This window comes from Nymphalis io, chromosome 14 (assembly GCF_905147045.1).
Source record: "Nymphalis io chromosome 14, ilAglIoxx1.1, whole genome shotgun sequence".
Taxonomy (NCBI): Eukaryota; Metazoa; Arthropoda; class Insecta; order Lepidoptera; family Nymphalidae; genus Nymphalis; species Nymphalis io.
The window spans coordinates 9,643,106-9,668,317 of record NC_065901.1 but is presented as its reverse complement, the minus strand read 5'-3'; the positions used below and the strand labels follow the sequence as shown (position 1 = coordinate 9,668,317).

General features: G+C 35.2%; 2 protein-coding genes across 36 annotated transcripts in view; both read right to left on the bottom strand.

Annotated features, from left to right (window-relative positions):
* Positions 1-263: 263 nt before the first annotated feature.
* LOC126773290 (tropomyosin-1) lies at positions 264-8,089 on the bottom strand. Of its 2 annotated transcripts, XR_007669724.1 has the most exons (8): positions 7,887-8,089; positions 3,809-3,976; positions 3,281-3,540; positions 2,784-2,901; positions 2,213-2,314; positions 1,565-1,742; positions 763-1,252; positions 264-498 (listed from the first exon to the last, which is right to left on the bottom strand). XR_007669724.1 is itself a non-coding variant. In XM_050494120.1 (7 exons), the coding sequence occupies exons 2-7, from the start codon at positions 3,920-3,922 to the stop codon at positions 416-418; spliced, it is 855 nt and encodes a 284-aa protein (XP_050350077.1). In that variant the 5' UTR covers positions 3,923-3,976; positions 7,887-8,089; the 3' UTR covers positions 264-415. The 2 variants fall into 2 exon arrangements, 1 of the variants encoding a protein (XP_050350077.1); XM_050494120.1 differs by lacking the exon at positions 763-1,252.
* Positions 8,090-14,474: 6,385 nt separating this feature from the next.
* LOC126773240 (tropomyosin-2) overlaps positions 14,475-25,212 on the bottom strand; it is a 29,608-nt gene continuing 18,870 nt past the window's right edge. For 3 of the 34 annotated variants that reach the window (XM_050494024.1, XM_050494003.1, XM_050494028.1), the window contains 6 exons: positions 24,121-24,238; positions 23,261-23,331; positions 20,907-20,982; positions 20,560-20,622; positions 18,608-18,677; positions 15,542-16,087 (listed from right to left, as the gene is read on the bottom strand). In XM_050494024.1, coding sequence (XP_050349981.1) covers positions 15,699-16,087; positions 18,608-18,677; positions 20,560-20,622; positions 20,907-20,982; positions 23,261-23,331; positions 24,121-24,238 — 787 coding nt within the window. In that variant the 3' untranslated portion in view covers positions 15,542-15,698. Of the gene's footprint in view, positions 14,740-14,947; positions 15,426-15,541; positions 16,088-16,633; positions 17,827-18,607; positions 18,678-19,320; positions 19,384-20,024; positions 20,088-20,559; positions 20,623-20,906; positions 20,983-21,905; positions 21,977-22,158; positions 22,598-23,260; positions 23,332-24,120; positions 24,239-24,987; positions 25,106-25,212 lie in introns of those variants that run through there. The other 31 variants (XM_050494026.1, XM_050494008.1, XM_050494030.1 and 28 more) reach the window with 24 other exon arrangements.

Here is a 25,212-nt window from a genome sequence, read left to right as displayed (position 1 = left end):
ATTTTTTAAGTATTTTTGCTATATATTTATGAAAGTTCATTTGAGTGTCTTGCAGTTAATTGCGATTGATTAATTTTATTTGTTTGATATACTATGAACATATTTCACATTACAACTTCATAGTTGACCCTTGAACTATATTGAAATACTAGCGTATCATGAATTATCATGTAACAACGCAAATTAACTACGCAGAAACTTTTTTGCAAAGAAATTATTTAATGTTCTCAATGCTTTCAAGACATTATTCAAACAATCAACTCTTGTCATAAATTATTTTATTGAAAATCGTAAATAAATTTACATATAATATTAATAAATATTACATCACGAACACAAAGTGTAGTTCGCATTGATTCGGCGGTGGCGCTGCCTTTACTGTCTGGTGAATGTTTGTATGTGAATGTGGAGGTGCCTAGTAGCCGGCCAGCTCGGCGAAGGTGGAGTCCATCTCGTCGGCCAAACTCTTGTATCTGTCCTTGTTGATGCCCAACTCGTCTGTATAACACACAACAACATTAATAAACATATAAAGACTTGACACACCATACTACCGCTCAAGCATATATATATATAATACTGCTGAAGTAGTATCGACGTTATGATGTATCCCTGATGGAAATATAAAATGACAAGTCACAAATATTAATTATGTTAAAGTAAGTGAAATATTTTAAAATATATAATTATGGTGCAAGCGTGGAGTAGCTTTATAGATATAGTTTATAAAGAAGATTTAAAAGATTAAAGAATAAAAAGTACCTTGGAAGCATTGACCCACGGCGGTAGCAGCAAAGCATAAGACGTATTAATCACAACACAAAAAGCAGGGCTCGAGAGTACGATTTCTAAAGGATTGTCGCAAAATGCTCTATAAGCTAGACTGAATAAAATTCCGGATTCCAATAATGACAATCCTCTAAATATCGACAGGGTTAGGGTTAATTAATAAGAAGTAAAAATTATACGCGATTCTATACAAAGAGGTTAAGAATTCGAAAGTTGGTAGTGAAGATACAAAATGATGACCTATCAAGTAATCAGTCGCAGAAAACCTTGTAGTTGAACAGATCAAAAAATTTGGTAGTTAATACAAATGACAGTGTAATTTTTTGGGGTTTACGGATGATTTTTTGGGACGGTATAATCTTAAACTAAGTGCAAGGTTGTTAGTATCCTGTGAGCTCGGCGAATGTGCCGTCCAAGTCATCGCAAATCGCCTTGTATTTCTCCTTCTGGTTGAACAATGCGTCTGGAAAATTTTGTTATTAGATAAATTGCGAAGAAATAAGACTCCAATGCGCCTGTAAAATTGATAGAAGAAAGAGAAAAAAGAACAAATGAATCATCAGTTTTGATTAAGAAGCTCTGCCTTCCACCTGCCACCTTTCGGGAGAAGTCATAACATTCCCATTTATCGATTGTTAGAATTATTGTTTTTAATAATTTTGAAAAAATGTATTAGATAATTTTATTAATAAAAAGTTCATAATTATCTGTACTCTTCTTAATTTAGGTGGCTTGTGAGGTTGTTTTATAATTACTCCGTTTATCAAACGCATACCTTCGAGCCTGTCAACTTCCTTCTGGAGTTTCTTAACGGTCTTCTCAGCAAACTCAGCGCGGGCCTCGGCCTCCTTAAGTTTGATGGTGAGGGTCTTCAGCTGCTTTTTGAATTCTTCTACGCGCTGGTTGGCCTTTTCTTCAGATACTTCCAGAGATTTAAGGGAGTTACCGACGACCTACAGACAATCGATAATTAATGATAGTTATCATTGTAATATACCAAAAATTAAAATATTTTAACAAGGTATCGGAAGAAATCGAATTTTAATTAAAATTAGGCAAGCTTAACGTAATAATGTGAAAATAGGTTTTCTCAACATCATGCCAAAACTTTTTTTAATTGACACACTATACTAATTAATTTTTGTTATCATTCTTGAGCATATTATCATTTTGATTGACATAGCAATCACAGAAAAAGCTAGTTAAATTTTATATTACAAGATAGTCATATTAAAATGTTATTTAAAAAGTGTTCATTTAATATCAAAAAAATCTAAAGATTGCAACTCTGAGTGAAAGATTATTTTGTACTTATTATAATATAATATGAAATAAAATAAGCTAATAAATAAAACTTTCTAGAACCTGCAGATTGTGCGACTGTAGGTCCTAAGAAAAATATAACCACTTATTGTAAATGTACCTTTAATTCTTCCTCAAGTTCTGAGATTTTAGCGTCACCAGATTTCACACGGTCCTCAGCGACTTCGAGTTCGTCTTCAACGAAGGCCAGCTTACGTGAAACCTTAGATTAAAAGGTACAAGTTAATTTTTGGTTGATGTTTTATAAAATTACTTTTCATTGATAATAATGAACAGATAATTAACTTTAAAGTACAGTGAGAAAATAACACAATAATGTTATCAAAAGTCACAAAGTTGCTTAAAGCAAGCACAAGTAGAAGGCTTCTAACCTTACATTGAAATTACCTATGATACCAAGTTAATTTTTGGTTGATGTTTTATAAAATTACTTTTCATTGATAATAAAAATATTTAAAGACTTTTTTTAATATTGAAATTGAAACTGCCCAAAACTTTCAAATGTTTAATTACAGTAGAACAGTCGTAAATTGACCATCCCATTAAATCACAAAAAATCTACTTTAATCATTTGTAATCATAAATATTTTTTGGAAACATTTAATTACAATTTTGTTTCCAAATAATTCTATGAACGGTGGATAGGGTTGATGTTTCCATATTATGTATACCTCATCAGATTTGCCGTCAGCGTCTTCAGCGAGCAAACGCGCTTCCTTAAGTTGGTTGGTAAGTTGGTCCATGCGCTCCTCATCTTGTTGTGCCCTGTTCTCCAATACTTTGCACATACTAGAAAAAAAAGAACGGAAATATGAATAATGAATCTACTAAATCTTTATCATAGTGATACGAATAATGAGTTCTTCTCTACATTACTTTACAGATTTATAATGTTTATATACATTTATACATTTGTTTACATTGCGAACTATTAAATTAATTACTTAACAAATTACAAACAATTGAACATAACTTATTAACAATGTATCTAGATGGGTGATTGCTCGATGATTTGATTAACGATTGGATCAAACTTTAAATGACTTTTAGCTTTCAACTAATTTTTGTTACAATTATTGTATCAAAAGTTATTATTCTTAATGTTAAAATTTTTAAGTAAAAACTATGTATGGAACATTTTTACATATCCATAAACAGCAGACTTTACCGGTTGTTCTCGTCAGCAGCCTGTTGAGCTTCAAGCAATTTCTGCTGGGCAGTGCCAGACCTCTCCTCAGATTTTTCGAGGTCCTCCTCAATCTGTTGGACCTTCCTGTTCATAGCAGCCACCTCTGCCTCAGTAGCGGCCAACTGCTTCTCCTTCTCTTCCAAATCTTTGTTGGCCTGTTCGAGCTTGTTCTTGTTTAGGACGAGGTCCTCCTCGACTTGGGCGAGTTTCTTTTGGAGCTCACGTACTTCCTCGTTGACCTGCAATGCAAATAATCAAACGATTAACGTATATACGATAATGATTAATAAGAAAGGGAAGAACGTATTGTATGATGTAATTATATTGTCGTTAAGATTGTATTACTTTTTTTTAATATTTATTTGCTGCCATTATTTTCTTCTTAAACAATAAATAAATATATAAACGATTTCATTTGTTATATACCGAAATTATTACTTTGATATTAACTCCAATAAATGTAGTTTTAGTAAATTTAAAAGGTTTGTGTTGTATTTATGATCTCACCTTCTCAGCACGGAGGTTGGCATCTCTGGCCTGCTGTTCGCAGGTATCTGCCTTGTCCATGGCATTGTCCTTCTCCAGCTTCATCGCCTGCATCTTCTTCTTAATCGCGTCCATGGTGGCGGCTTTTTGTTTTTACGGTCCGGTCGAAAAAATACGCCAGTTACTGGCCTGCAATTAGTAAAAATACGATTAAAATTAATCCTGTTTTCATGATATTATAATTGTATATTGTAACCAAAAAACGCTGTGAATGTGTCTACGAGTCATGATTAAACTCCAAACTTCTGCAAGGATACAGAATGTTATTGTTTCGAGCAGTTGGAAATATCAATGACTGAAATGTGATTGGTAGTTTGAAAATATTTTTGGCATTGTTATATTGCATGTATAATAATAATTCGACACTACCTCGTTGGTCTAATGCCTAGCTTATTAGGCAGTCGTGGGTCGGGCTAATAAAGATAATGGGTTATTCTATCACGAAGATCTTAGTAACAGACCGGACATTGTAAATTTTCCTTTCACGCTACGGAAATCACGTAAATCCCTTGATACTGCAACTGAATATCTCTCTGATCATGTCATATTGCTGTGCCAATAGATTATGAGATTAAGTAAATAAATAACACTTATGTACTATATTATTTCCTGCGAAGTTAGCTAGTCTCCGTTAAGAATGGTCGTTGTGACTAAAAATTGTCACTATCATGCTTAAAAATCGCGATAAAGTCAATTTTTTTCTCAGCTTATGTTCCAATATGCTTATCTTTAAAAAATTAGACTATTGAAACATTAATTAGAATTATATCATCAGATTCATATGTTTATTGCTATTATTAGATGAAATGCTTGTCATACCGCTAGAGATAGAAAGTCAATGAATGATAACTTTGTATATAATTATATATAGTTATTTAAACAATTAAATTTTATATCTGTAGCTCATAGTTGGCTCTAAGCCAGACTAACAAATGCGGGAAGCACGTTAAACGTTGGTTTAATGCTCGTGATATTAACCCATAACCTATTTTTACTAGTTAAACAAAAGTACCGTGATTATCTATTTAAAAATGTTCAAAGTTTTGTTTAGGAGAATTTAGTTTTAGGTTTGCATGTATATTATGATCTCACCTTGAATATATAATGTTACGAATGAGATTAAAATATTTCGAGAGAAACTAATTAATAAATGGTCTGCTTAAACTATGTCTACAATAGCTTCCTTTAATAAGGAGATATCAAAATTACTTCAGACTCTATTTATATGAAGCGGACCTTCCATATTAATATGGCGAACATTCCATATAATAATCATCAAATCGTATCGAAATTATTAAAAACATTTATACAAAAACTTTATAAATATCCAGCATTTATGTTTCTGTAGGAAGCAATTGGTTTCTTGGTCATGAATATATATTGTGTATTTTGATCAAATTCTTTTAACGCGACTGCTATAATTTTCGATTTAATAGTGTTGATGTAATCAGGTCATCCTCTATATGTAGCAATGTGCCTTTAAATCTTTAAATATAAAGTTCCGGGCATCGTTAAAACGATTCGTAAAACTTATTAAAAACCAGCCCGCTTTACGTCTGGAGGTTGCGAAAATAACATACAGTGGTGTATTTTTGGCTAGCTGTCAAGTGTTGCCGATATTGTTAGATGAAATGAATACTCCCCAGCGAACAGCTGGTTTAAGTCTGAATAATTAATCGTTCTAAAAAATCTTAATTTAACACTTCGACTTAAAAAAAAAATTAAAGTACTTTTATAGATTATATAATTATTTTATATTGTTACGATCCTTAAAAGTCTGTACATCTATATAAAAATCCGGGTATTGTAGCTATACCTAACACGTACATATTAGATTCGCCGAGTTAAATAACTGAAATACGTTTAAATTTACCTGCAAGTTGAAGTAATCAATAATAAAATTAATTTGTTAACTAACAACTTTTAGATTTAAGATATAATATATAATAAAACTAATATTATATTTAGCAATTGAATTAAACATTTATACATATATTTGCAGAATACTAAATACTAAAACATTATTTTAGAGACGCAAATTTCACTAGGTCCGATCCTAATTGCTTTATGAGTTCTTCTAGAATCACCGAAAGGTCAGTAACGTAAAATCACTACTATTCTTTGAATTGATTTTTCATGAGACAATAATTATTAAAATGGCTGTTCTAAAAATATCTAAAAAAAAAAATTATTTCATGAAAATTTTTCATGTCTCAAGGTCAAGGCTACTGTTGTTCACAAGAAGACAGTTTTAGTAATTCTTAAAAAATGAATTGATGAAATCTTAAATTTTTAAATTCCTTTGTGGTATGAGGATTCATATCCTTTTGAATTTTCTCAATAAATTTTAATTTGTTTTGAATACATAAAATTTTTTTTTTTAATTTGGAAAAGAATAGAAATTGAGATACAAAATTTAAATATACCGAACGAAATACATAATATTGTCGTATCATTATTTCATAATTTATAAATATTGTTCAATAATACAGTGAATTATTTCACCAAACATATTTTCATTCTTTACATCAGATATAATATAGTTTGCACTATAAAATAATTTTATGTTAAATGAAATAATTGAAATTAATCAAGAAATTACTTTAACTTTTATTATTATTATAAAGAAATTAAGATTTTCGTTGTTATAAATATTACACTAAATTTAATTTATGAAATTGTTAAGTCGTCAGGTAGGTATTTGTAGTTTGTAGGTATGTGGTCCTTGCACACGTTTTGATAGAATGCCAATCGTTTTATGATCTAATTTCACTGACCCATTAACATATTTCCGGATAAAAAATATTAACGGAAGTTAGTTATTATTAATGAAAATCCATTATGCTAAAAATTGAATTGAATTAATTACCGAAAAATAGTTTTATAAATTCACACACAAATTTAAAATAATAACATTCAAAGTAATTAATTTATGTTATGTCTAACTGAGATTATTTATATATAAGCTTTAAAGAAAGTCTTGACAATGTTTGGGACCCGAGTACCATAACTTGAAGTTTAATTTTTTTATAATTCGTTGAAATATTTTACGCATTACGCATTACATCTATGTGTCTAAAAGCCTTGTAAGTTACCATGAGTCTGTATTTAAATAAATTATCTTTTTTTTTTGAAAGAGTAAGGCAACCTAATCTCTATAACAAATGTAAGTTGTAAACTGTCGCTCAACAAAAAATGTAAATTGTTTTAATTTTTATTTAATGCAAACTATGCTAAGTATATACTAGTAAGTAAGTAGCATTCACCTAGGTTTTATTTTTTTAAAGTCAAAGGTTGTGTAGAAATTTGAATGTCACCTTTCCTTTTAAAACATCACCGATTTTTAGAATGTATTGATTGAACTAAATAAGCACTGTGAATTCTATAGCAACTATAACATTAGTATCAATTAATCGCTATTAGAGGTAACTGTTATTTAATAAAATTATGTTACTTGAAATACCAACGTTGACGACGTTGGTATTTGCGAAAACCCAAATATGTACCGAAAGAATAATGTTTCAGCTTTCTTTCGCGCCGGTGTATGTATGTGTGGGTGTTATATATATGCGTACAATACATCATTCGACAACAACGAACGTTTCCAAATGTGGCTCGCAGTTCATTCAAGTAATAAGACACCTCATTAATAATGTCGTACAAGGCGCCCTAATTTGCAGATAAACTTGCCACGTCTGGTTATAAATAAAAATTGAGGCGAGTTTCCCCATATCGCTAAATAAATACTGATGTTCGAAGTGTCCGCAAATAGGTCGGAGCTACGAGCGGACACTATTTTCAGCGAGGACGCGCACGCGCTGAAACCCGAGTCACTCCGAGAGACAACGAGATGAACGCACCACCCTAAGCTCCACCATATCACATTTCCGCAACTTAACTTTGAATAAGTGCAAGCGAAACACTCAACGCATCAGCTTGGATACACCACTGCACTGCACTTTCACCCAACACGGTTGGCACGGAGGTTAGGTGGTTCGGTGAGGTCCGTGGGTATCCAGGCTGGTGGCGCGGCACTCACCTAGCGGGCTATTCACACGGCGGAGCGACACGCACTGCGCGCGCGCCCGCCCTGCGCTCGCGCCGCCCGCCCGCACTATTTTCGGTGCCAAAAAATTCAGAATTCCGATCCACCATCGCAATCACGTCGTGCTTGCTCACTCCCACATCGGTATCCGCTTCATTTTCATGCGATTTTCGTTGTAATAAATGTTTAGGTCACGAAGCCCGACGTCTTCCGTGCTATTTTACTAAAACAAAGGTAGTGCAAAAATAATATGACGCAAATTTAACTGTTATAAATTTAATTTTTTAACATATTTTATCGTCAATATATCGCAAATATGTCTCGTATGAACTATCAATAGTTACTTATTATTTTTTTATTTAAAGAAAAAAATTTTGAAGAAAAAATTAAATTATTATTTTTATTTGCTTAATAGTCACATGACAAGAAAAGTATTAAATAGGAATAGATAGATATTAACGGCAAGAGGGAGACTATAAAAAAAGGAATGACCGTTTTACATGTGCAAAAAATACCCCTCAAACTGGGGATAACTGAGATTAATACAACAGATAGCATAAAGATTGTAATCAAAAACAAAATATTTAATAAGATGAATGTGACAGCGCCGTTTACGGATATCATATTTATTAAATTGTTAAATATGTTAAATTCAAAAATATGATGATGGACAGTAGCAACATATTGATTACATATTGAAATGATTGTTTATAACACTACTTCCAATTTATAATATATTTACAGTTACGTATGTATAAATAAAAATGTCGTCTCTTAAAGGCAGTTGTTTGCTAGAAGTGGAATTCGTAATTTCATATCATATTGCATCCATTCTTACGTCAATAGGAAGTTTGTCTTACAGCCTCAGCGGGGAATAGCTACTCCATAAACGAAATCATTATGAAAGAATATACAGTAACAAGTTGTCAGCAGAGCGAAATTTGCAGCTATGGACGACACGTAGTAAACTTTATGATCTACTAATTTCCACCTGCGGCTTGGTGTATCCTTTTCTGTACAGCCCCGATGCTCGGAGCTTAAAAGATAAGGCGTAACCCTGGTGCCGTGGATGCATGAGATAGGGGCCTAACGTGTCCTATTTCAGACGGCCCTGAGAAGGACGGCAGTCGAGTTTGTCGCGCGCTGCCGTAGGCACTAGCGAGGAGTGCGGGGAGGCGAGATTACCTTCACCCCCTGAGGAGAGCTCCGCCAAGCCACGAGCGGAGCACAGCACGGGACGGGTTGATATAACGCGTCCGTAGCCCCCTACGGACGCGTTATATCAACACGATCCCACAGCCTCTCCAACCTGTGCCGAGGACGATCATCGCAACGGTTTTAGTGGGTAAGAATCCCATATAACACGGTCTCTCCCTGAAGAAGCTGGGTACCTTTTTAAGTTAAGGTGCAGGACCACATGAAGTATCTGGGCCTGACCCTAGACGGAAGATGGAGCTTCGGGCAGCATTTTGTCCAACTTGGCCCGAAGCTCATCAACGCTGCTGCTGCCTTAAGCCGGCTCCTACCAAATGTAGGAGGGCCGGAAACGCCATGCCGGCGATTATACGCCGGTGTTGTGCGGTCCATGGCTCTGTACGGTGCTGCCATCTGGGTGGACGCTCTCACCGTTCGGAACAAGGTTCTCTTGCGAAGGCCGCAGAGAATCATAGCGGTGAGGGTGATACGCGGATATCGTACGGTGTCGTGGACGGCGGCAACACTTCTCGCGGGCGATCCGCCTTGGGAGCTCCAGGCGGAGGTGCTCGCGGAAGTGTACCGGTTCCGGGCGGAAGTGAGGTCGCGTGGCGACCGTCCAGGGTTGGAGGAGGTGCTGCGAATCAGGACTCTCGCCCAGCAAGCCCTGATTCGCAGGTGGGAGGAGGATCTGAGGTCCCCATCAGCAGGCCTGGCGACAGTGGAGGCGATCCGTCCCCACTTGAGTCGCTGGGTAACGAGAAAAGGCGGCACACTGACCTTCAGACTGACTCAGGTGCTTACTGGACATGGGTGCTTCGGTAAGTACCTGCACGGAATAGTCAGGCGGGAGGTAACGCCCTCCTGCCAAGAGTGTGGTGCGCCTACGGACACGGCATGCCACACTCTGATGGAGTGTGCCGCTTGGGGGCCTCAGCGCCTTTCCCTGGCGACTTTAATCGGCGGAGACCTTTCGCTGCCGAGCGTGATAAATGCCATGCTTGGTAGCGAAAGGTGCTGGATGGAGATGGTCTCCTTCTGCGAAAATGTCATGTCGCAGGAGGCCGCGGAGCGGGAGCGCGAGGAGAGTGCCTCCGCTGACCCGCTTCGCCGAAGAAGACCGGGGAGAAGACGCCGGCGCTATGCGCATCTTCTCCTCCCGCCGTGAGTGTCGCCGGGGCCAGGGGGTCTCTGTACCCCGAGTACCCCCTAGGATTTGGAGGCCCGCAGAAGCGGGCCAACCGTCGGGACGGCACGGTAGTATGCGCAAGCGATCCCGTGACTTCCCTTGACAAGATGGAGTGGGTACCGCTGGTTTTTTAGTGGGTATTCCGGCGCCTTCAGCGCCGGCGAGTCCCACATACCCCCCCACCTCATGTGGGGGAAACACATAAATGTGTTTTTCCGGCGAGAAAAAAAAAAAAATGGGTACCTTTTTGAGGGTTTCCATAGCGTGAAAAAAAAAGTAGTATCCTTTTCTGTACCTCTAACGTGCACATCTCATGATTATCGGCCGAATAGTTAAAACGTCAAAAACAAAGTTTTTCAGATTTATAATATTAATTAAGATAAAAGTTTCTGTAGTATCACTACCTTTAAATAATACTAGTGTTTGCCCGCGAATTCGCTCGCGTGTTAAAGTGGAGGATCTGGTGTTCGGTATAAAAAAGTAGCCTATATCATTTCTTGGTTCATGCTTTCTTCATACCGAATTTCATTAAAAACGGTTTAGTCGTTCAAGCGTAACACAGACAGAATTACTTTCGCATTTATAATATTAGTACTGTATAGACGCCTCCAGTATAGTACTCCAGACTAGTAGTATGGATTTCATCAATTCGCTGTCCATGAACAATCGTGTACATTATAGCCGTCAAAGTATATAGAATACTTTGCACCATACTAATTATTATTAATTATAAATAATAACTTAATAGATACATCGTCAAACTTTCAAATTGTTAAATAAGTGTAATTTAAGGGCGTTCGTAAATATTTCATCAATTCTCGAAATTCAGTGTAGTTCACGAGCTCAATATACAACAAGTGCGTAACAGCGAATGATCGTGAGTTTGGATCCTATCCAGAAACTAATCATTTTAACGAGACATCTATTTTGTTACAGTCCGGTATTTTTTATGCCTTACAACACATCAAATGTGTGTTAAAGTGAATTACTATTTGATCAAATAAAACACTTATTTTCTATACAATCGTTCTGTTCGCAATACCGTTTTTTAATTACAAAATAAAATTACAACTCCTTTTTTAAAAATATGACAAGCAGCCAGCTTGCACGTTCCCCTTATGTCATTCCGTACCCATCCGTCATCGCCGTACGAAAACCTCCTTACTTTAAATCTTCGCAGCTATCGCTTACTGCTCACCTCGTGTCGCGCGTAGCATTTGCAAGGAAAAATTTGACTACAGTTTAATTAGTATCAATTGGACTAATCAATTTAACTTTAATCATTAGCTACTAGTTTCTGCCGCTTCCCCCGCATGTTGCACGTGTAATCAAAATTTCACGATTATAGGTCCAGTAATTAAGAAGTGAAAGCATAACAAACTCACATTCGCATTTATAATATTAATTAAGATTTAATTTATACTGTATCGATTCTTTATGTATTTTTAACTCTTTTATTTGTAGAGAGTACTTAATTATAGACAGTCTGCAAAAAAAACTAATTAATTTTATATAAACGTATATTTATCTGAATGAAACAGTTACTCAAAGCTTTTGACACACTCTGTAGATAAGAAATGCTAATTATAAATAGAAAACTAAGCAGTCGTAATGCGTTGTACAAAGGATCGAGTGTAGAAGAAAGCGTTATACAAAATATGTTAAATATTACTTATAATAAACACTGCAATGAAAATTAGACAATTCTAAAATTGAATTAATAATGGAATTTACAAAAATGTTCAGTTTTGGTAGAGATATGCTGTATAAACAAAATTAAATGAATGCTATGTTTTTATCTTAGTTTAAAAACAGTTAAAACTTCTCAATAAATCAGTATATATTTTCTTAAAATTTAATTTAATTATTTTATTCAAAACTCCTGTTATCCCTCATAGTAACGGAAAGACTGCAGTTGCAATGCAATTATTTTTTTTAATAGCTATTTATAAATAGCTTCTCAAAAGAGGGAGAGGAGGCCTTAGCCCAGCAGTGGGACATTAACAGGCTGTTACTGTTTATCCTGATGGATTCATATTTTCTATAAGCCTATCTTTTAATAAGTTTTTTTCTAGAAACGATAGGTTTCTACCTGATCTGCGTCTTGCTTTCTTCTTATATAGTTAAGACGAGTGTGATTACAGTCTCAAAATAGCGGAAGGACTAAATCTCGAATAAATAAAATAATTCAACCGAAACCGAAACATAGTCAATCTGAATTGGTTATTAACCAATATATTTGCATTTAAAACATTCATTTAGAGTTGTCTAATATTCACATTTTACCGATATAAAAATCTACTCAATATAATAAACAATTATATGTAGTTGGAGGTACAAAATTGTATAAACCTATATGAACGGTCTGTAATATTATGGTATTATTTTACAAATAGTTATTATTAACCTAAAGGATAAATCCATAACATTATATTTAAATTAATTAAAACGAAATACTTCGTTCTGCGCAATACAATCGAAAGCGGTTGTTTTCCAAACATACATATTAATTATTAATACAATTTGCTTAAATATATTTTTATATCTTAAACGTTATCAATCACACTGGTCGCTTTAATTTAACATCTTAATACAGAACTTCCACCTTCTTTGATGTCGGTTAAAATATTTTTTTTTGACGGATAAATATTGAGCGGAAAGTGTGAACGAATCACTTTTTAAGCCATCCTTAAATCTTACTAATCTTGAAGAATAGCAAGATAAGATTTGAAAGAAAAAGAACTAGATGTGACGTACAATCTAAGAAAAAAAATGTATTGATAATCATATCTATCACGAAATTAATGTTTGATACATAAGTATATAAAATTAAAATAATTTAAACAAAAGGAATGTTTTAAGTATTATATCCGACATTCAACATTAATTTATTTTTATTTTCATCGTGTCTATTTTAAAGGCACAAAAATGTTCTATCAGGCCTAATTAACTTTCGTAAATGTGTACTTATAAAAACTACATTTTGTTGTTAAATTAAATACATTTCAAAGACTGTTGTTTAAGAAATACAAGGTTATCAAAAAAGATACTTCTTTATGTGCACTACGCAAATTATACCAAAGCCCGCCATTTTATTCAATATTTTTCTTAAGACAATATGGCGGCATATTTTTCTTGCATTGCTTAAATATTAATAACCTGATAAATCTGCGAACGTCTGATCAACTTCCTCAGCGATAGCTTTGTATTTACTTCTTTCTTCAACCACTTCATCTGTCAAAAATATTAATAAATAAGAAGAAGTCAATAAAATTTAAACTCCATGTTTACATAGGCAAACCTGTATAATGATATGAAATAAATAAAAAAATATACTATATGTAGGTTTACAAACCTTCACAATTTTTTTATTTTATCGATTTTTCGTTACGTTTTGTTCTTCTTGAAAACATTAAACACTTGGGAAAACTTGAACTATTTAAAATATTAGATTTATAATCTGTGCGTATGTTTCGAATCGAATGTACCACCTACTAAACTTTCTGCGTATGAATATTATGTTACTTATATTAAGAAATATTAAGTGACTTTTCATTTGCTATTCGATGGATTTTATGAAACATATTTGGATATGTCCTTCTTTAAAATATATCTTTTGGGGTCTTGTGTAAAATGTAATGCGTTTCATTCAGAAAGTCAAGTTGACAAAATCTGGGATAAATTGTATGTTTACATGTACTTTGCAAAAATAAAAAGCAAAAAAATAGCGCTTATTACAATTAAATTACTTTAAACATACATACATAAGCACAAGTTTTAAGAAATAAATAATAAACGTATTCATTTGATAAGTAACAATAGAATAGTAATTGAAGAGATCGGCGATAGCACCTGTCTATTGATTTATATTGTAAATAAATACGTTTGCTAGATACTTCTACATACTACAATCTACACTATATACTTCTACAGAAAATAATGTCAATAATAAAAATCTAGTTACGTTTATTTACACAAATGTTTCACATGCAGTTTTGGATATTTTTTATACTTAAGATGCATATAAAATTACATTTTCCACCTTCAATAAAAATATTTATGTAAACAACTAACTATTTGTGTAAAATCGCTGTGCTAAACTACAAATACGTAGATAGGGTATGTAACGAAATAAATACAAGAAAGCTATTAAATCATTTTATTCGTTTATTTAGGAAAATAAAAATAAAACGTAAGCATAAATTAATAAATTATTTATTTTTTAAATAATTGAAAATAAATACCGCCGTAAAAGTAGATTGTGATACTTTAAATTAGGAGTATAAAATATAAAGTTAATATACGTCTATATAAATATTGCGTTTAGCGGGCTGGTGGTCGCACCGGCTTGTTGTCGCGCTGGAGAGCAGCATCAAGTTTAGTCCTTGAGGATAAGCTCCACGAAGGCAGTGTCCAGGTCGTCTCCGATGTCCTTGTACTTCTCCTTTTCGGCAACAAGTTCGTCTGCGCATTTTCATTATTAAATCAATATGATATATCCAAAAGAAATTTTGGCTAAAATAACCAATATTCAAGATATCTTGAGCCTTTTAAGGCTTTCGTCCGACATGTAGATAACAGTGACTATTTTTTTCGTTAAAAACATTTGAACTTAAGTGTTTCACCTCTTAATTACATTTAAAAAAAATCTAATTTTCTCATATTATTTCAAAAACCCATATAATTACTGATAATTTTATTTAAAAACCCCATAAGTCAAGTTTTGCAGCACGTTTTAGCGGCAAATGTAGAAGTGTATAAAGTATTAAAAAATGCTTACATGTTGCGATCCTGGTTATTCCGAAGCCATGCGTCGTTTTCGCTAAGTTAGCTGTAAGTTTGGCTTAAAAATCGTATCGACGACACTTTCAATACATGCAGCTCGAGAAGCGTTGGCAATTGACGGTTTCGATTCGTGTGGGTGTAGGTAATCGAAAGAGATATGTCATGAATTGATTTTTACTGATTTAAATGCACATGTAAAGCTTTAAACAAACGATAAGCGTTATGCGGCGAGGCCGGTGGTCAGTGGCAGCACGTGCAGCGGTCGCAGACTCGGCCCACGGCCCGCGGTATGCCCAGTTCCTTGAACGCCACATCCAACTCCGTGCCCATTTCGTGGAATAGCTCCTTGCCGGAGATCAGATCGTCTGCGGAGACCGGCGGGGTCAATCGCTTCACGCTCTTCGCTCGTTAGTTCGTTAAATCCACTCGCATGCATTCACGTTAATAATACTGACACAACTGAAGGGCTATTGAAACGCTATTCCACCAGCTAAGTTTTAAAGATTTATTTACATGTTAATAAATTATTATATCCTAAACATTTTTTTTTTAATAAGTAATTGCATTAATTTTGATTAATTGATAATTGTTTAACGCGTAAATTGGGTCCACAGTTAAGTTTTTTTTTTAAGGTGTTATTATTCAGCTGGAGCCGCGGCCTCAGGGGCGCCTTCGGCCGGTGGATCTGCAGCCGGAGCCGATTCACCCTCGGCAGGAGCGGGTGCAGGTTCTGGTGCGGGTGCGGGTTCCGGGGCGGGCTCGGGAGCAGGCTCCGCCGGGGGAGGAGGAGGAGGTGTAGGCTCCTTGGGTGGTGGTGGAGGAGGAGGAGTCGGTTCCTTGGGCGGCGGTGGGGGAGGAGTAGGCTCCTTCGGTGGTGGGGCTGGAGCGTTCATCTTTTTCTCGAGCGCTCTCTTCGCCGCTTCCACTTGCCGCTCCGTCATGTCCACCCCCGGAATCAGTTCCACGACAGTGTCGTCGATGTCGTCTCCGATGTCATTGAACTTCTCCTTCTCGTTGATCAGGTCATCTGCGGCAGGCGAGGCGGTCAAGAATCTCAAAGTGTCGACGACATGCGCTAACAAGTCCAACGCCCATGCCTCGCTAGTTGGCTAAGGGTTTCAAGGATATCCCTTCCGGGCGAGCCGCATGTGCACGCGATCATGCGCTATCCATGCCGCTATACTGGGAAGGGTTTTCTTCCATGCTTCGTTTCACAACACGGGTCGAAGACGGAGACAGGTTCTCGGGCCCAATAGTACCTCGTCTTCTCGAAGGTGCATGCGTTAACAATGGGCTGAGTACTTCGTTACAACACAAAAACAGGGGGTTTTTAACATGACCCGTGCTTCGCCGAAGATGTGATATGTACAATGATTTTCTTACTCCATTTTTAGTTACATTTCCGATTACACTTATCCGATTATTAAAACCGGGCAACTCGATGATATATATGACGATACTGATTTAAAACAAATGTTAAGTTTAATGTGTATGTATACTTTCAAGTATAGCTGGTGGAATCAGTTCGAAGGATAATGAAAGGTTCAGATAAATTAGTAAAGAAGACAACGAGTTAAAAATAATAATATAATATATTTATAAACACGTGTTAGAATACTCTTAAAATCATTAATTTATTTCTCACGAACTATCTATCAATTCATTAATCAATAACATTTAAAAGAAACGACGGATTACCCTCGATCGGATTTTAATTACAGTATTATTCCTTTTATGTATCGGTTACGGAACCTCTTTCTAGAGGTTAATTGCCAGCTTCGAAAAAAGCGCCAATTGTGAGAAAATCTAAAGTTCTCGAAAATCTGTCATAATTTATTCTTAATAAATAACAACAAGCGGAAATTATGACACAAGAATAGAAAACGTTCTCGAAAGTATATAGAATATCAAAATAATTCATATCAAGCATATTCTCATAAATATCATTATTTTACTTGTTACCATCACTCATTAAATAAAAAATAACTAATCTCTTTCCTAGTATTAAGTAAATAAAAAGTTCATTATAAATCGCAAACGGTGCACTCCCCGACACATCTACAGTACTCGTAATATAACATTGGAATAATTACAGGAATGTCACTCCTATCATATAAGTGCAACTAATTTGACAAAAGTTATTACGACTCGTTTGGTCCCAAAAATGGAATGTCGAAATACCTTAATTACAAGTCGATTTTTTTTTTAAGACTACTTAATACGATTTTCGACTACAGACGCGCCGACTTATACAAATGAGGAAATACACTTAATAGCATACAAAACATTAGTAAACTGTGATCGAAACTAAAAAAAAAATTGCACTTGGCAGTGGCGTCGTAGCGAACTAGATTTTGACGTTACATAAAAAGCGGCTGGCAATTACTTTATATCTAGTAACATCTCGTCACCCGCCCGCTTCACTTTTATATAACTAGTCATGTCATAAAAGAAAAAAAGTATAAAAATATAAGAACAGCGGCGTATAAAGTTAATAAATAATGATAGCGCGCATCTACCATATACACGTATTTTTGCAATGGCAGCACGATATTGACAGATGTCAGAATTGACAGACGTCACTCAGAGAGCAGACTAGTGAGGTGGACATGTTTGTCGATATCGATAGCGAGCGAAGTGAGGCGGGCGGGGGAGGGGAGGGGGTTGTGAGAGGGCGAGGTGTTCACATGTTCTGAATGTCGTGGAGCGTGGCCTCCATCTCCTCCTGCAGGACCTTGCTCTTTTCGCGCTCGGCCACCAGATCGTCTGCAAGATCGGACGCGGCCGAGGTCAGTCACACACCACTTCAAACGATACAAGCATTCTCGACATTGATCGACTTATTTATTTGCAATGAGCGATTGCTATACCATTTCTTTGAGTCGAAAGTGCTTGAATCGGGGTTAAGGCAAAAATACAACATTTATATAAAACCATGCAAAATACACAGAAAATAAATTAATCTACAACGACAATTCGAGCAGTCTAGCAGGAAACATTTAAACTCCATGCTGACAAAATAAAATAAATATGCAACCGTGACAATCTCAATACAATTAAATTTATACAAAAGTAAATTTTAACGCATGAAATTATCACGATTGAGTATTCAAAAATTAAAACTAAACTGTTACTATGAAAATAAGAAAAAAAAATTAAGCTAAGAATCATAGCGCAATGAAAGTAAATAAGCTTTAAAAATCTATAGTACAGCTTCGAAACTGAAGAGCAGCACGTATGATTGCTGAGATGGCTAAGTGCGTTTATGTTTTAAGCTTTTGTTATTTATCAAACGTGTAACATTGTTACAACTTGACTTCAGAGATCATTTAAAATTTCACTTAACCGACTGCTGTACTGGATAATACACTTATTATCTGGAGAACCTTGAAAACTTTATCAATAAATGATTATTATTACGTATTCGATATCCTTCCTCAACATAACGATCATCGTGTAATTTATAAAACTTGATAATAAATTTGTATTCTTATCACTCCCTACTTTATTCACTTTCATGTAATTATATAAATAAAAAATATATTACCTTCAAGCCTGTCGACCTCCTTCTGGAGTTTCTGGACAGAGCGCTCGGCAAATTCAGCACGAGCTTCAGCCTGTAATCATTGTCAACATATATTTAAATAACTGATCTTACATAAACAGCCTATTTTCTGATAATGTATTCATTTAACTATTTCTCTAATGTAACAAATGATTAGAATCGTTCCACAGAAAATAGACTGTTTTCAATATAATCTCATGCAACATTTACTTTTTAATTTCGTTAAGGATAACTTTAAAACACTTTTTCAATTATTATTATTTTTTAATTTTATTTAATTTAATAAAAAATATTATTTTTATAAAATAGTTCAAAAAATACAAACAAAATATTACACAAAGGTAAAGCGACACAAATACCATGCAATTACCTTTACCAAAAGCAGCTATGTGCTGAACAGTGGCTATAATTGAACACAATGATATACCGTTACCCCTTCACACAAACATTTAAAGAAAAATGAAATATGATATTATATTATACAAAATAGACGAACCTTTGGTCACTTTATCGATAATTTTACTTCCTTAAAGACACCACTATAAGATTTACTTTTTAATTAAACGGTCGGAGTTGATGTTGTGTATTTATTTAGCAGCAACTCAAAAAACGGAATTATTTAATGCGGTGTGACAATTAGAATTTTTTTGTTTTCAATTGAAGTGTGACCAAAGCTCCTATGTCGAGCAACTTACTTGCGTGAGTTTCTGCGAGAGGCTGTGTATCTTATCCTCGACGTGTTCGCGGGACGCCATCGCCTGGCCACACAGACTCATTACTTACAAGCCACCGGCATGCTAGCCGCCCATGTTGTGACTGTACGTTCGGAATTACTACATTTTTATCCCTCTTTGTAATTAACTAATTAGTGAGGTAGAGAAGACACCGACAACTTTCATTACATTGAAAATATCAATGCCGAGAATTAATAAAAATAACCATAGATAATAAAATATAAGTACATTTGATATAAACAAAGGATATACATTAAGCATTTTACCAAAACTACAAGCCTTATATTAAAGTAATAAGGGTAGAGAAAATAAAATAATCCCAAAAAGCGTACGATCACAACACAGGCGCATAATACATACATAATAAATACAGAAATAAAATAATACACATGAACAGGGAGAGAGTCCTCTTAAATACAAAGATACATAGATGAAGCACCAACCGCTGCCAGCCACTCGACTACACGAACCTACACCGTCGAAGTAGCCCATCTCCCCGAATTGTTAGCACAACGTAATATAGATAAGATGGCGAATGTCCTCAAAGTCGATGGGTAAGAGGGGCTATTTCATGGAAAACAAATAATATAGGATGAGCGTGATTCGAGACTACAACCGCAACCAGAACTATCTACGAATTTCTCCTCCGCCGAGACCGCTGTTACCTCTTTGAGCTGCGCGTCGAGCACCTTCACCTGACCCTCGTAGGATTCTTCTCTTTGTGTCGCCTGTGATTACGTTTTGTTAACGAGTATACACAATAAAAAAAACAACGAAAACGAAAACTCCATGCAGTATCATACAATGCCATTGTCGTAATTATTTTAACAGCAACAATGTCGGATACTCGTACGAAGATTATTATGGTAACTAAATTATACAGCGTACGTGTTAATAAAAAACGTAAACAAATAAAAAAATAGATCGAGTTATGATTATTACAATGGAAAACGGCAATAGTCGCACTACGTCTCCTTGCTCTGTTAATCATAAAAAATCAAATGTCCTGCAGCAGTTCATTACAGGTACTTCATTTAAAGTAACTTTACTAGGTCATGTGACCGAGTCCGAGTGGCGAGTGGTACAATTTCTATGATTAATCGAGCACGATCGCTACACTAGAGGGTGTGTGCGGTATTTAAATGCAGTTAGGCAAGCGTACAACACTCGCACAAATAACCGATCTCGTTCGCATCACACCTCCTTTAGGCGGGTGGTGAGGGTTTTGATCTGATTTTTGTACTCCTCTTCACGTTGGTTGGCCTGTTAGAATGGTACGTAATAAATTACTCTCGTGTTTATACTGTTTATTCCAAATAATGCTTAAATTCGGATCGCACACCTTGTTCACTAACGACTTTGCAGAAGTTAATAAATTCTATGTTTTCGAAACTGGTTGGTGCATCATAACTGAATTTCACTTCAACTTCAGTTAATTATTCCGTTATTATTTAAATTTTATGATCATTAGCATAAATTCCTAGCCATTATCGTTTGTAGTTACTAGCTCTTAATATTAACGTCATAAAGTATATTTTTCAACGTACCTTCTCCTCAGAGACTTCCAGGGATTTCAGGTTGTTACCGACAACGCGGAGCTCTTCTTCAAGCTCGACGATTTTGCTGAAATAAACATGTGAAACTTAATTTCATCTATTATAAATCTATTTTATGAAAAATATGATTCGATACTTGACTGTAAATTTAATCTTTAAAAAAGATATTAATTTGTCCGAGAAAATAACAAAATAGAAGTTCATTTTTAAATTGAAGATAATTTTTTACTCATTTTAATTGATCAATATTTATAAGAAGTTCATTTTTAAATTGAAGATAATTTTTTACTCATTTTAATTGATCAATATAAATAGCTTGGGTAATGGCATGTGTCCATCATTGAAATGAATCAATGCATGACCCACATACTCTTCAATTTAGACTTAAACTAATGCTAACATTAATACTAAGCATAAACATGCCGGTTATAATAAATACTTTTGTAGACAGTTGCCATTTCAAATAAATTTTTCAATATGCATTTTTTGGCCGGCGACTATCAACAAAACATGCAAAATTATTAGATAAGGCAAACTATTTAGTTTCTTAATAAAATAGTAAATGTAATAAAATCGGGGAATATAAGTTTCCGCCACACATGTAGACCAGATTCAAAGACGATTTTGTTGAAGAATAAATAAGTTTGAATATTATTTTTAGTGTAGATTTAATGAATTAACATCTTTGAATCTAAATCAGAAGCCCTTTGCAATGTACTACCATTGTATTTATTACAAAAAAAAATGAAATTTATCGTTAGAATGTGGATCATTGTACATTGTGTCCAGGTCATGTAGAATTCCCGTTTGACGTTTGTCAATATAATTTGACTTAACGATCGTACGGGTTAATAAGCGCATGAATGTGCTCGGCTTCGTTCAGGTAGGTACTTTTAATAATATTTTACAGCAACTTTTCGAAATAGTAGCTACCTGTACCTTATACCCACGATAAAGCCGGGCACAGCCAGGTCCGCAAGCGCTACTCACCACTCGCTCTGCTCAGCGCGCTCCTCGGCCCGCTCGAGGTCCTGCTCCATCAGCACGAGCTTGCGCGCCACCTACCGCCGGCCGAGCGTTAGTACACGCCCACGCACACACAACACACACTACTCTACGCTCGCCGCCGCTCTCGACTTAACGCTTTGACAGTGCAGTGCGTAATAATTGTGCCTTAACGCGTTCGATTTGAAGTTCATTTTCGTTTGATGCCGTCGATTGTGCAACGGATGTGGTGGAGAGGATAAGGTTAAGGGTCACTTTTCTTGCGAATGCTATCGCTTCAGGCAAATATCCAAATAGAATTTGTTGAATTAAAACAAGTTACGAAATGTTTTGTTAAGGTTTTTTGGAATGATTGTGTTGTTTTTAATTAAACAGCTCAACAATTGTTCCAATGCATCACTCGTTAAAAAAATCGGATAAGAAAGCAACACGGAGTAAATATTAAAAAGGAATAAAACAAAGCAGGGAGAGTCGAGAGCGGCGTCGCAATTCAATAAGTGAAATAAAAACGAGGGTTGTCCCAAAACATTTAAGCTCTAAAATTTAGATTCAGTAAAATTTAATGAAATAATATCTAAGTGCTATCTAGTGCGTTATTATAATCGTTATGTGATGTGTGCGCTTGCATATGTGCGGCACGCATACGGCCAGTAATTCTGGTGTAATGCGGTGCATATCTGAAAACGAAAATTGCCCTATACCACACATATTTCCTGGCATAGACTAGCCTACGGCCACACTAAGATGATACACACATTAAAGACAGAAATTTAGTCGACACACGGACATGATAGTTAACATTGCGTAAATAGAAATATCCATGAGATGGGGCAACCCTTGTTTCATTGAATGCACAGGTAATGATACTTGCAACGAAAGAGTTGATGCAACTATCACTATCCCGTGGGGACTTAAAGAATAATAGTTACGTCGTTTGAATTAAATATAACGGACAACACCTTTGCGTTAATTTTATGAATGATGAAAGAAATTGTTAAGTCAATTTCTCCATTTCAGCTTCCCTTTTGCAGTCGACCTAGACTACATGCAAGAAATTAGCGAGGATCGATGTTAAAATTACCGACGTCGATAAATCAAGTTACTGTGCAGCAATGTTAAAAAAAAATGCAAATGAACAACCATGCAAAACTGTGGCAAAAACTTGCAAAACGAAGCCACGGGTTCACCGCAATGTCGCTCAATGTTACACGATACACCGCATATATATATATTTTTTAACTGGTTGAAACGTAATCATTAATCGAATTATATATTTTTGGTATATCAGGCGTAATATTGATTAAAACGAGAACCCATAGCGAAATTCAATTGAAACCTACGATTCACCAGATTCGGCGCGTTCTTCCGCGCGCTCCAGGTCAGCCTCAACCATGGCCAGCTTACGAGCTACCTGAAGACACCAAATTATATAAGAAAACTTTCTCCTAATGGACTAAAAACTTAAAATTGTAAAATGATCAACTATCACTGGTTAATTGAAATATTAAGCAACTGCACCCTTCATATATGGAAGTAATGCTTATGTAACGACGTGTACGAGGCATGGACTTGCCACTCCTTTTAAGGAAAAGAAACGTACGGTCACGCACGGTACGTCTCCATTTTGGGATTGACTTTTAAAACTGCCTTTACTACGCAGGGTCATGTCAGGGGAATTAGGACAACTTATTGGAACCATCTGTTTCACCACATGTTCTGTATTTCGATAAATCGCCTCAGAACATGTGCAAAAAATAATATGAAATAAGGTGAATTAACAAGTATCTTATCTTAAATGATAACGCGACAAACCTTTAAATCATAGTATTAAATCATGCGACACGAAAAAAGTAAAAAAACACTTTGTTAGAGTTAGTTAGGATCTCAGAAGGCTTAAAAACGATAAGGAAACATTGTTTTAGGGAAAAGAACTGTTTTGTCGCAAACGGTGTTTTTGACAGTTAAAAATGGAAGCGAAAACTATTTTTGCTTGAAGATGAAGATTAAGACATAAAATTTACATAAAGAGACACTCGAAGGAAAACCTGCAGCTTAATTGAAAATCAGCTTTTATTTTCCTTGATCGGAATTTGCGGAAATAGTTAATTGACAAACAAAGGTTTTACTAATAAATATAAGTAGGAATAAGGTTAAAATTCAAAGACAAATGCCAGTCAAAACGACAACAACTCTCAAAGACCTCATCGTATTTCTTGTCAGCTTCTTCAGCCAGGAACCTGGCCTCCTTCAACTGATTTTCCAGGGCATCCATACGCTCTTCATCTGCCAATGACCTGTTCTCCAGGACCTTGCGGGCACTGTACCCCATAATATTGAAATTTAGTAAATGAATCAATATATATTTTAATTAGATGATTTCAAGGGTGACCCAGAAGTTAAAAGACATGCAAGGGGACGAACACGAAAGTTGCAAGGAACGTTTAAAGCAACAAATACCTGGTGTGTCGGCTTAAAACGTTAAGGCTGTGAAAAAAATTTTTAGACTTTTGGAACCAGCATCGTAAAAAAAAAACAATATTTACGTTAAAATAATAATATTAGTTAATGCTGTTTTCAAAATCTAATTACTTAAATAAGTAGATTCAATTATATATTATATTAAATGTATTTGAAATCATGAAGCGGATATTCATGTCAATCATAACAAAGATTTTAAAGTATGAAAGTATGTGGAAATACGCTTCCGATTTCAATATAAAAACATCCCATGTTACTATGCTCTTGAATATGACTAAGGATATATAATAAATATTAAAAATACGGTAAGTCTGAACCTGGGGGAGGAATAACTTTACCTTGGCAAGGAAAAAATGGGTTAGTTTACATAATTTCTCATATTTTTCAATACAGAAACCACGTAGATTATGAAATTATCTTATATCAGCAATTGGAATGAATCAAATATTATGAACTTTTAAGATTTTTATTACAATTTCAAGACACTGCCTTTGTAACGCATACGGTGACGCATCTATTCTAAATGAAAAGTCTTTAAATGTCATAGAGCATAGCAGCACGAGGTAGAACTTCGTCAACTGTTTGTCACCTCTTCGTATTTCTTGTCCGACTCCTCGGCGATGAGTTTTGCCTGTGAGAGTTGGGCTTCCAAAATGGCGACGCGATCGTCCTCCATGTTGGTTCGGTTCTCCAGCGCCTTGCGTATTCTGGTTAGTGCGGGGCCAAACACATGCGTGTTATACATCGATAAAAGATACGAAATGATTTTGTGGCATTTATTTATTTTTCATTCTTTCTTACATATTCGAGAACT

Bases quoted from the DNA above. Each gene is read 5' to 3' on its own strand.
- LOC126773290 (XM_050494120.1), bottom strand. From the start codon at position 3,922: ATGGACGCGATTAAGAAGAAGATGCAGGCGATGAAGCTGGAGAAGGAC. The intron at 2,315-2,783 runs GTATACATAATA...TTTTAATCTAAG, and splicing joins CTGACGGCAAATCTGATGAG to GTTTCACGTAAGCTGGCCTT. The intron at 1,743-2,212 runs GTACATTTACAA...GATTGTCTGTAG, and splicing joins AACTTGAGGAAGAATTAAAG to GTCGTCGGTAACTCCCTTAA.